Source organism: Natator depressus, chromosome 9, assembly GCF_965152275.1.
Source record: "Natator depressus isolate rNatDep1 chromosome 9, rNatDep2.hap1, whole genome shotgun sequence".
Classification (NCBI taxonomy): domain Eukaryota; kingdom Metazoa; phylum Chordata; order Testudines; family Cheloniidae; genus Natator; species Natator depressus.
In genome coordinates, this window is record NC_134242.1 from 11,469,587 (window position 1) to 11,482,256 (window position 12,670).

Here is a 12,670-nt window from a genome sequence, read left to right on the forward strand (position 1 = left end):
ACCCCATTTTAATGGGGTCACCAGGGCTGGTGTTACACTTATTGAGGCCCATTGCCTGGGGCTGAAGCCCGAGCCCCACTGCCTTGGGCTGAAGGCAAAGCCTGAGGGCTCAGGTTATAGGCCCCTCTGCCCAGGGCTGAAGCCTTTTGGCTTTGCCTCTCACACCGCTCCTCCTTGGGCAGTGGGGGTTGAGTGGGCTCAGGCTTTGGTCCCCGCTCCTGGGGTAGTATAGTAATTTTTGTTGACAGAAGGGGGTTGCGGTGCAGTGAAGTTTGAGACCCCTGGACTAGATCTGTGTAGGAATGCTTTGCTTGCAGATGCACAGTGAAATTGACTAGGACTAAAACTTCCTTTATGTGGTGATTCTAAATGTAATTACTTTCAGCCTGACATCAGCTGTCTTGTGATAATCTGCTGCCTACTTACTGTTTTGGGCATTGAACTGCTGATGAAGATATTGACCATGTGCTGTGCATTTGCCATGCATTAATTGTTTTTTGGGGAAAAAGGCTTGTAGTAGCACATTTATGGCTCTTTTGAGACTGATTGTTCAAGGTTATCTGGGGGAGAGTTCTGTGTCACATGTCCTTTAACTTTCCCAGTATGTATTCAAAAGTAAGGTCAAGGCCAGTTGATGTCAGGAGAGTTACAGCACTAAGGACTCTTCCTAGCTGACCTCAGCAATTTGGTTAAATTTAGCCATTATTTTAATTTAATCTTACATTAGCACTCCAGTGTACTAAGTGCTGCACAAATGTTGATGTAAATGTAACGTTTCAGTTTTTTCCCCAAAAGACATACCTTGAAATAATCTGCCACATTGCAATTGGGCCTGATGTAGTCAGTCTCGTCTTATAGGAAATGGCATTGGGTGAGGAGTGAGACTGGTGTGGTGCAGAATGCCTGCTGAGCAGCTACTTGGCCGGTGAAACAGATAGACCTCTCAGGAATGTTCTCGCAAGAATGTCCTGTGGAGCCAGGAAGCTAGCAGGATTTTTTATATGGAGACTTAACGTTACTAAATTGGATAAAATGGATTTAGTAACACCTATGTCTCTGAGCCCCACATCTGCAATTGAAGTCTGGCAGATGTACCTCTGCATCCATGACAAGCACCACTGAAGTCAGTAGAGCTCTATATTGGCATTGGTGTTGGCTTGCATGGCTCAAATTGCAGGATTGGGGGCCTTATAAAATTAGTCACAATATATTAAAGAAGAAATAAAAAGACCTAAATTAGTATTACTATACATTGTTGTTCGTCCTTTGAGTTTGAAGATGAGCATGATATCAGTGGTTGGTTTGGGTTCTGAGAACACGTGAGTGGCTGGCTAGGCCAGTTTGAGCTGTGAACTGTCTGTGGCACACTGAACACAAAATGCTGCTATGGGTTACTTGATTAACAGCAGACATGCTGCTGTTGCCATATTTACGCTGCTGGCACTTCTGCTCTGTCTCAGCAGTTCTCCTCTGCTCATAGACTGTAGCTCTAGTATGGAATGAGGCTTCACCAGGTAGAACGATCATGAGCGAGATCTTCCTAAAACTCTGGGTCACTGTTGAAACGCGTCAAGGATAACTTGAGAGAGTCGTTGAAACATTTCTTCTGGTGTAGTTAGTAGCTTACAGTTTGTCCAGTTCAGGTCATGTTTTGCACAATCTGGTCAGTTTTTAAGAAAATGATTAGACTAATATTTCAGTTAGGTGAGGGGTCAATCTTGCTTACTTGTTAAATCAATTCAAATTTTTCTTTCTAATTTTTTGCTCTGAATTTTGGCTTGGGCGAGTAGGACATAGTAGTTCTTATTTTGATGTACTACTGACGGTAAACATGATATAATGTCCTAATTCTAAATAGTTTTTCTGTTAAGAGAATAGCAAATACACATTTTCACTGGTTATTTTTAGACCTTCTCCAAACAAACCAAAATGTAGGTATAGATTTAGTTGAGAGGGTCATTGCGAAGTGTTTCAAACATGAGACTATTACATCTTCGCTGGTTCTTTTTTGTTATAAACGCTAAACCTCCTCCCTCAAAAAAATGGTCCCTAGAATGTATGGGATTGTTGAAATAAATGGATTTACTGTGTATAGCTGCAATTTGGGCTTCTCCAGCATCACATTTATTTTACATATAAACATCCTAGATATTTATATATTGGTGGTGGTTTTTTCTCTAAATCCTTTACAGTTCTCATTTTAATGGATGCCAGTTGCTAGAGCTAGAAGGAGAGGGGTAGGCAGCATATTTTAGTTGTTTTCTCTAAATCTTACTTTAAAAAAACAAAACAAAATCTAGCCAAAATGTCAGTCCTCACCAGTGGATTAACAGAGGTGGAGATGATAGGATGAATCAAATAATAAAAATATACAAGAAGCAAGAATGCTTTGTGTTTGAACGCTCATATCCCCCAAATGTCTTTTTTATTTGAAAGTCTGAGGCAATTCATTTTAGCTTAGCATAACTTTGTCTGTGAAATTATAGGTAGGTTAATGTACTTCTGGCAAAACTGAGTCGTAGAACAGGGTTGTGATGAGACTGGTTTAATCCTCTCCAGAGAGTAAATAGATTATATAGATATAATGAAAGCTGTCTTGGAAAATTTCTAGTGTATTCTAGCTATTCCAAATCTTCCTCTTTTTCTTGGTAGCTGCTGGCTGTCTTCGTTACTTGCAAATCTTTTTATGTTTTGGGATATCTTAGATTCTTTTAAAATGTTATGCAAGTCTTGTATTCTAAATCAGTGGATTAAAGATATTTTAACTAGCAGCATCCTAAACTAGAATCAGTTGCAGTACATAGGTTTCAACCTTGACGTTAAATCTATAATGGGGTCTTGGTGCTAATTGGGGCATTTGCGTACTTCCAAAATGTAAATAGTTGCACACACAAAAAGTGTTAGGGTTTCAAAGTCTAGCAATCAAACCCTGGGAAATATCTGAATTAAGGTTGCCTGTCCCTGTGTGTATGCATCGTAATGTTGGATCGTATGATTAGATTAACTTTTTCACAAGATCCTTGCCTTATTCAGTGCATAGGACTGTGCGCGCTTTGGGGATAAATTAGGCTTGTGGTAGTGAAAGCAGCTGTTGGCAGGATGCCTGCCTCATTTGTTGTAGAAATTTGGAATGTGTGTAGTGAATGAGGCAGGGGGTTGAAGAAACAGAAGGGAGTTGTCTTATGGTTATGGCAGTTGAATACTGCCCTGGAGAATTGGATTCTATACTTGCACACTGCACCACAGAGTTACTATCTGATACTGGCCTTGTCACTTAAACCAAATTTTTCACTGGTGGTCATTAATCGTGTTACTTATTTTCTGAGAACTCAAAATGAGACCCTGGGGTCTGATTTGCAGCCATGCTGAGCAGTCACAGCTACAACTGAATTCAATAGGAGCTGTGCTTTGAACATGTAAGGTGCTATATCAGGTGTTCTCAAACTGGGGGTCGGGACCCATCAGGAGGTCGCGAGGTTATTACATGGTGGGTTGCGAGCTGTCAGCCTCCAACCCAAATCCCGCTTTGCATCCAGCATTTATAATGGTGAAAGGGGTCACAGTACAAAAGTTTGAAAACCACTGTGCTATATAATGCTAATTATTCTGAAAAAACAGGCTCCAGGCATCGCAAATTGGGCACCTAAAATTAATGGATGCTTTTGAGTTTAATCTCTCTGTGCCTCAGTTCCCCATGTGTAAAATGGACATAATACCTTCACCTCACTGCATGGGTGTTGTGAAAATAAATTGATATCTGTGAAGCATTCAGATACTATAGTGATGAGCACTGTAGAAAAGTCCATGAGACTATTAATACTTCTTTATTTAAACCCTTTTCTGAATAGTGTGCAGTAAATAAGGCACGGGACAACACACTGAACACTGAAGAGAACAACGTATGGAATAGCTTCTCTTTCAGTGATCACTGTGCACTGAACGAGGCAGGGGTCTTGTGGGGAAAAAGTAGTATGTGATCGTGTCATTAAAGACCGTGTCATATAATATGTACACACAAGGACAGACAACCTTAATTCTGACACTTCCTAACTTTTGAGTGCCTGACTTTGCAACTTGAACTTTTATATATAATTGTTTAAGTTTTTAAAAGTGGATTTGTTTTTTATGTTTAGTACGTGGAATCATATTGACATCTCCATGGGTCACCAGCAGGATATGAACCTTTAGATGCATAGCACAGGTCTCTGCTTCTTGACTAAACACACAGCAGTGTAACTTGCTGACAGCAGAGGCTGTTGACTTGGGAATCATGGGTTCCATTGCAGGTTCTGGAGGGAGTGTTCTCTAATGGTCACAGACATTTCTACAGTGTTCTCCACAAGCCTGACCCCTTCTGTCCCTGTCTTGACCTGCCCCCATTTCTGACCCAGTTTCTTCACATAGCCTACCCAGTCTCTATTTCAGTGCTTCCTATCTGATTCTCAGTCTCCCTCCCTGGATTTCTCATGTTGCTCACCCCAGTCTCCCCTGGTGGCCTTGCCCAGCCATCTGCAATCTGTTTGTCAGTCCCCTCCCACCATCACACCCCCATTGCCCCCAAGATCGTAGTCCTTGGCTTTGTCTATCAAAACTTTTGTCAGTCAGGGATGTGGGGAAAAAACCCACCATCAGATTTCAAACTCTTGCTCCAAAGCATGGAGGCTTTAGAAGTTCTCAATGAAATGGTTGTAAGAATTTATTTAACATGGGCAAAACTTAAATTTTTCTTTAACCTTGTTCTCAAACAGCTGGACCTTTTTGCTGAAAAATAGATAGGCTGATTTTTATTAAATTTATCTGAGGCAGTCAGGAAATCTTCAGCCTGAACTGTTAAAATTCAGCAAAGTTATAAGCAACAGAAAAACAAAGTCTTAAAGTTGTCTGACACTTCCCATTATAGCTGTAGGTGGTGCTGCCAACTCTTGCTATTATATTAATAATAAAAATTATATTTTATATAATAATCAGTTCTGGCCTAGTTAAAAGATTGCATCCAAAATAAATTGGGCCTCTTCAGCTGTTGCAACTAAACAATGAATTTAATTGCTCAGCTTTAATATCCAGTGTATTTCTTCTTGTGAGTGAAAGGATTCCTGAACACCAAGGGATTTGTTGTTTGGTATTTTAAACTGTTTCTGATTCAAGATGTCAACATTTTATAACTATTTCTGCAGTTCAGACACTGTAAGAAATGGTTTGAGGTGACCTAATCCGCTCTTGAGCTTGTTTTTGGAAAGAAAACTATTAAGAGCAGCTAGTGGCAGTTACCTTGTTTTGTTTTGTTTTGAAGTAGGAAGTCAAAATATACCAACTACATTTTAAAAGAACATTATTAAGGTTGCAGAGTAAACAATTGAGAAGCTAGAAAATGCCAGAACTAAGGTAGGCATTGATACAGTCTCTGATTACATGACCACGTACTTTCTTCCCCCTCATTCAGTTCACTCTGTCCTGGAGATGAATCAGGGTTGTGTAGTGAAAGCGACTGTCTCTCTATTATGCATGCTTTATTTATTGTGGAAGGTGTCTAGTGAATAAGGTAGGGAGGTGCAGGAAAAGAGGAGAGGGTCCTTAATGCAGTTGCATGCGCTCTGGAGAATTGGATTCTATCCCTGCCTTTGCCACTAAGTTCCTATCTGATACTGGACTAGTCATTTCAATTAGACTTCTTACACATGGTCACTAATTGTGTGTTCATCATTTTCTGGGCTCCTACAGTGAGACCCTGGGATCTGATTTGCAGAAGTACTGAGCGCTCACAGCTGCAACTGAAGTCAGTGGGAACTGTGCTTTGAATATATGAATATGAAGTGCTATATAATGCTAAGTTCTCAGAAAAATCTGATCCTATGCCTTTCAAATTGGGCACCCAAAAACAGTGGACACTTTGACCTTAATCTCTCTGCCTCAGTTCCCCATGGGTAAAATTTTGTAAAAATTCATGTGGATTTTGTAAAAATAAATTCATTATAATGATGAGCACCATAGGAAAAACCCACAAGGAAATTGATCATTATGTCTTCAGATCAAGAGTTGAATAGTGTGCAGTAAATAAGACATGGGGCCACACACAGAACAGTGAGGAGAAAACAAAATATTGAATAGCTTGCTCATTCAGTGTGCACTGAATGAAGCAGGGGTGCTGTGGAAGAAGTAGTTTGTGCTCATATAATTGAAGATAGAGTGCATACACACGGCGATTTTGCTCATTGAGGTAGGTAGGTGTGTGGCGGGGGGAGGGGCAACGGGGGGAGTGTTACTATACTGGTACAAAGCATTACCTTTACTGCGACAAGCTGCATCCACACTAGGAGTGCTTTGCCAGTATGGCTATTCTTGTGAATTGTACTGGCAAAACACTCGTAGTTTGGATGCAACTTAAACAGTTTAGCTATGCTTTTCCAATGTATCTTATTCCAGGCTCCCAATTCCCTTAGCTACCCACCCCAAATGAAGTAAGTCTCTACCAGCAAAAGCACAGTATTGCTAGTATAACTGTCTGCACCAGAGCCTTCTACCAGCACAGCTGTGTCAGTCAGGTGTGCAATGAAGTGTGATCCTTGACCGACACAGTTGTGCTGGCCCTAATCACTTCGTTTTCACCTTTGCCAGCATTTGGTCTTCTCCCTTTTCTTATCTTATTCAGCCCACATTTTGGATTCTTACCCAAATACTGCATAATGAAGGGACTACTCTAAAGTGTTTTTGGATTCACCACTTAGCCCTTGACATGTAGGCAGAGTAGTACAGCATCAAAACAAGAGGCTGTCCTGCAAGATTGCAAACAGGTTGACTTGGAACTTGTCTAGGTATAAATGCCATGTAAGCAAGTATGGCAGCTGTTTTCTGTTGCAATACTTCAGATTTCTTGGACACTATAACTTGTTCACCTGAATGGGGTGGGAATACCGAACATAAGGATTCGGGCATACTTTTTTTTAAACAATGAAGCTTTGTTTTCCAACAGATGTTGGAAAAGTCTTGGTGTAAAATAACTTTTCTGTAGGTAAGATTTTCGTTTGATGTACACTGTTACTGTGTTCAAGATTCATATTGTTCTTTTCTCTGTTTCAGGATGCCAGAAAAGCATGTAGTGATACAACTCTCGCTCAGGTATATCATCATTTTTATATTTGGGAAATAGCCCCTATGAGGCAATAGGTTTCTTGAGAGATTATAGCATGCCTGGTATGGTGTCTGAAAAAGATGAAGTGCAACAACCCTGGAAGCACATTGCTTAGTGCACTATTTACAATTATGAAATTGAAGCAATAATTACAGAGGGGGGAAAAAAAAAAGCTAAGGCCTTTACAGGTATTATTTGCAGCCAGTCAAAAAGCTCTAAAGTCATGAGACACTTAGATACATGAGAAATACATTGGATAGATTTCTTTATTATATATTTTATTAAATATTATACATATTTTCCTTAATTCACCTTTTTAAACATTTCATGAAACTATATGGCATGATGGTTTGGCTTTGAGAGTTGCTCCCACTTAGCTATGTATAAGCTGTCCATTTTATTTGGAAACTGAAGTTTTTCATTTAAAATCCAGATCTGGGCTTTTAGGTGGCAGTTGTCAGACTACTGAAAAATGACACTGGAATAAATACTAAATGATCATTTTCTTCTGGGGCTATTATTTTGAGGGTGAGAATTGTCAACATACTTAAAGTTTTACTGTAAAAATAAAGTTCACACCTAATACATACAGAAGCTCCATCTACAGAGTGCCTGTAACAGTCTGAAACATTTAGAATAGTGACCATCATTAAGTTCCCTGTCACTGGTACCCTGATTTTCTTGCAAAACCTTTTGACTGGCAAAACTATCACATCATTGGTGCCCTGTTTCTGTGGAAACAGTAGTCCCTGTTGTATGTCCAAATTCTAGGGGTGCAAAATATTTATGTTCCTGGTAGTTTGAGTGTTGTACACATTTATGACCATCTCGGAGATACAGAATAATTGTTTGGTTTGTGTGTTTTTTTTCCTGCTCAGATCACCACAAGTCTGGACTCAGTGGGTCGAATCCAAATGCGAACAAGACGTACGCTGAGAGGTCACTTAGCTAAAATTTATGCTATGCACTGGGGATCTGATTCAAGGTTTGTACATATGATTCTTGAACTTAGAGGCAGAGGGATCCCTTTTCTAGCTAATTGAAAGAATTGTAGGCTTACTAGAGAGACAAGGTGGGTGAGGTAATATCTTTTGTTGGACCTACTTCCATTGGTGAAGACAAGCTTTCGTGCTTTCTCAGAGCTCTTCAGGTCTGGGAAAGGTACTTAAAAGGCTTGTCTTCACGTACAAAGCTACAGTGGCGCAGCTGCACTGCTGTAGTACTTCCGTGAAGGTGCTGCTATGCCAATGGGAGAGCTTTTCCTCTTGGCGTAGTTAATCCACCTCTGTGAGAGGTGGCAGCTATGTCGATAAGAGAAGCTCTCCCGTCGACAGCGCTGTCTATGCCAGTGATTAGGTCCATGTAGTTTTACCGATATAAATCAGCAGTGTAGATGTGGCCAGATTGTCACAGCTAAATACAAGGTGGAACAGATTGTTAAGCATAAGGATTTATCACATTGTAAGAGACCACAATGAAGTTGGCAGTTAACATGTCTGCAGTTGTAGGACAAAGAAGGGTTATTCGGTCAAAGATTGTTGTAATGAACCATAAATCCATTGTCTTTATTGAGTTTGTCTATTACAAGAAAATCCAGACACCCAGAGTGGTCCCCCCAAGATATGTCTACGCTCCCATTAAAAACCCACAGCTGGTCCATGCCAGCTGGCTCGGGCTAAAGGACTGTTTAATTGCGCTGTAGATGTGCCCAAGCCCAAAAGTCTGCACCACAATTATACAGCCCCTTAGCCTGAGTCAGCTGGCACAGGCCAGCTGTGGGTGCCTAATTGCAGTGTAGACATACTGTCAGTCTTCAGACACTTTCAAGGGCCATATATCATAGAAAATTTTGAGAAATGTTTTGTACTTCAGCCTGCCTTTTTAAAGCCAGTTATAATCATACAGAAATAATTAAAATAAATCATTCCGTTATAAGAATATATGCTTCACTTCTGTTTTCCACAAGCATTTTGTCTAGTCTTTCAGATGGTCTATTACAGACTCTTCAAATCTGAGAGCCTGGTGTATGGTGGCACATAACTTCAGAATTCTTTGTATTACATTTTCCCTTAAGCTGTGAAAGGGCATATAGCTTGAAATGGTTGATTTTAGTGCAAATGTATTTTATGTTAATAGAGCACTGTAAGGACATGGAATAACAATATTTTTCAGTGAATTAAAATGTGTGTTTTGTAAATCACAACAATAAATGTAGTCTGCCATGATGTGCTGTAGCTAATTCAGTATAGTGTTGATTATTAGTATAAGAAATTCATCAAAAGCATTGACAAATAATCCAAATAAGATTTAAATACATGCATAATAGGTTGATTCATTAGAAGTTTTTGATGATAACTCTTCGAAATGTCTACAATACCATCAGCACTGCCAAAAGGTATATTTAAATGAAGAAAACATGTGACGTGTTCATTAGTTCTGATGGAACAAAAGGGTGATGCTGGAAGGCTTCTTAAATATAAAATAACTCCTTCCAAAAAGTTTGTTGAACAACCAGTAGCCATCTCTAACATATGGTAGCCATTCCAGAGGCTAATTGTACCTGGTGATACTGTGTTCTGGCTTGTCTAGACCAGGAGTACCTATACTACATTTATGATACTGAAACATTTAGTCTGAAGGATACAAACAGCCAGTAGGGAGAGGTTATAAAATTTGTAAATAGCTTGAGCAGTTTTAAATGACAGTTATTCTAGCTTGTTTTAATAGTGGAAGTTTTATTCATGGATTCAGGTAAGATTTTCTAGCAAGCAACACGTTGTTCTTTGCAGCTGTCCAGCAACATTTGACCCTAGAAAGATTAAAAATAGTCAAAAGGAGAAAATGAAAAGGCTTTTCTGAATTATTTGACATTCATTCATCTTGTCTATTTTGAAATTAAGTACGAGACAAGAAGTTAACATGTTAATATTTCTGTTTTGTGGTTATCTTTAGGCTACTAGTCAGCGCTTCCCAAGATGGAAAATTAATTATTTGGGATAGTTATACAACAAATAAGGTAGAGTTGTTTATAATCCATATTGGTAATCTGTACACAAGTGACACTTTTTTGTTTTAGTTCCTTCTTTCTGTAACACTTTTCTTTTAGTTGGATTGGCTCCATCACTTTTTCCTGTTTGAAGTTTTAACTAGCTTGCTTTCCTTTTTTTTTTTATGTCCAGCTTTTTATTCAAAGTGCATTTTAGCTTGGGTAATACCTATTTCTATGTGTTGAGCCTTTGCTTCTATTCACTGTAGCTCGTTTGCTGGGAGAAAAGAATATTTGTTTTTTTTATAACCCTCTGATAACTCTGAGATCACTGGTAGGGCATGCTGCAGAAGTAATGTGGTTAGCATGGGATCCCTTGGAAGCTTAGCAGTGCTCCTGGTGTTCATTGGCCAAGCATTTGAGTGTGTGTCAGGGGTGGGTGGGTGAAATCTTTCTGAGGAGTTTTAATAACTAACTCGTTGTTGTTTTTGCAACTGTACACCCTACTTGTGCTGCTGTTTCTGTGGCACATGCTTTCTGCTATTGTGTTGCAGAAGCACACAACCACAGGGTTTATAGAGAATTAATATAAATCCATTATAATAGATGTTTGGCTCCTTGGTAGTGAGAAATCTTGATCAAATGAGGAAGGACTGGGGTGCAGATCCTCTGCTGATGGCAGTTGTCATAGCTTCATTGGTGGAGCTATGCCAATCTACACCAGGTGAGGTTCTGGCTCAGGAAGACAAACTGGAGGAAGGAATTTGAATTGACCAAAACCAGGTGCATGTTAAACTAGTAATCTTTAATTTCAGAATAGCTATGATACTATAAAAACGATTGTACTGAACTTGCACACATCTAACCAGGCGACCATTTTTTCCATCTCTTAAGTAAAATATTCAGCACAAATAGAAGCATGTTTAAAATCAGATTCCTTATAAGTTGGATATCCCACTATCTTACTTAGTAGCATCTGCTGCAATGCTAAAGCAGTATTGCAGCTAACTAGGTTGGACAAGAATCACTATGGTTGAGTGTGACTGCCTAAAATGTGGTGTAGTTCTAATATGCCTTGTCTCTCTGTAGATGCATGCCATTCCTTTGAGATCTTCCTGGGTGATGACCTGTGCATATGCTCCTTCTGGCAACTATGTTGCTTGTGGTGGATTGGACAACATCTGTTCCATATATAATTTGAAAACCAGAGAGGGCAATGTGAGAGTGAGCAGAGAGTTACCAGGGCATACAGGTCAGCTGCATTTTACTACATTTATTTTTCTACTGTTAGTCAAAGTGACACAGTCCCAAGCCTGCACTGTTCACTGCATGCTGTAAAGTGAAAACAAGTGTTAGCAATTTGCAAAATGGAATATAGTCTAATCTTGGTTTTGATCACATTTAGAAATCACTTTTTGTATGTCACTCATTTTGACTTTATCAGTCTTAATGCTAAGTTCTGTGTTCATTTAGCTCTGCCAATGAGATACTACCAGTTGCTATCTGAGCAAACGGAGCAGTACATACTCAAGTGAATTTGGCTTCTGTACTGCTATTTTTAAAACACAAGTAGCATCAAGTGGTGGTTATTGTGTGACATACTGAGAAGGTTTTTTGGATAACTTTTACTGCAACAGTGGGGTATGACATTAACGTCTGCCATTATTCTGTTCCTAGGATACTTGTCCTGCTGTCGTTTTCTAGATGACAACCAAATTGTTACAAGTTCAGGGGACACCACCTGGTGAGTTTTGGAGGTGGGGGGTAGTTGATGGTTTTTTTTTTTTTTTTCAGTGCTTTGATTGTTTTTAAGCTAAACTTGCAGAGACTCCATTATATTGCTGAAATACATCTGTTTTATCTGCAGTGCTCTTTGGGACATTGAAACTGGTCAACAGACCACCATGTTCACTGGGCATACCGGAGATGTGATGAGTTTATCCCTAAGTCCAGACATGAGGACTTTTGTTTCTGGTGCCTGTGATGCCTCCTCCAAGCTTTGGGATATTCGCGATGGAATGTGCAGACAGTCTTTCACAGGGCATGTGTCTGATATTAACGCAGTTTGTGTAAGTGAGCATTTCTATTTACAAATGGAGAGCAAGGAGACAATAAGTGTAGCTGTAAGATTTCAATTTATAATCTAGTTTTCAAAACAGGGTGGAGAGTCGTCAACTCTCTGAGTTGGCCACTTACAATGAATGTAGTTTCTTACAATATGAGATCTTGATGAGACCAACCACCTGCAATCTAGTTCATAACTATTAACCATATCTAGAGGATATGTACGATTAAGTGATCTTGGAACAATTCAGACTGTCCTCATTTAGTCTAAGTTGTCATAACTGTTTGCTGCTCCGTCCATCTTTACCTGCTTGACCTCCTTTTGCTTCATAATACTTTATCTTTGCGTGATTAGATATGTCCATTTACAGTAGGTATGTGTACGTCTTGTGCACCAGTGCTGGAGAATTTTCCCTCGCAGCACCAGTAGAGGCAGCCACTCCTGCACTATGATGTCCCTCATGTTCCAAGCGGAGTATAAAGTGGCAGAGCTG

At 39.6% G+C, this 12,670-nt stretch overlaps 1 protein-coding gene across 1 annotated transcript in view; it reads left to right on the forward strand.

Moving 5' to 3' along the window:
• GNB4 (G protein subunit beta 4) overlaps positions 1-12,670 on the forward strand; it is a 120,538-nt gene that overhangs the window by 96,108 nt on the left and 11,760 nt on the right. Inside the window, exons 3-8 of the mRNA XM_074963522.1 lie at positions 7,075-7,113; positions 8,005-8,111; positions 10,079-10,142; positions 11,202-11,364; positions 11,790-11,856; positions 11,980-12,181. Coding sequence (XP_074819623.1) covers positions 7,075-7,113; positions 8,005-8,111; positions 10,079-10,142; positions 11,202-11,364; positions 11,790-11,856; positions 11,980-12,181 — 642 coding nt within the window. The remainder of the gene's footprint in view (positions 1-7,074; positions 7,114-8,004; positions 8,112-10,078; positions 10,143-11,201; positions 11,365-11,789; positions 11,857-11,979; positions 12,182-12,670) is intronic.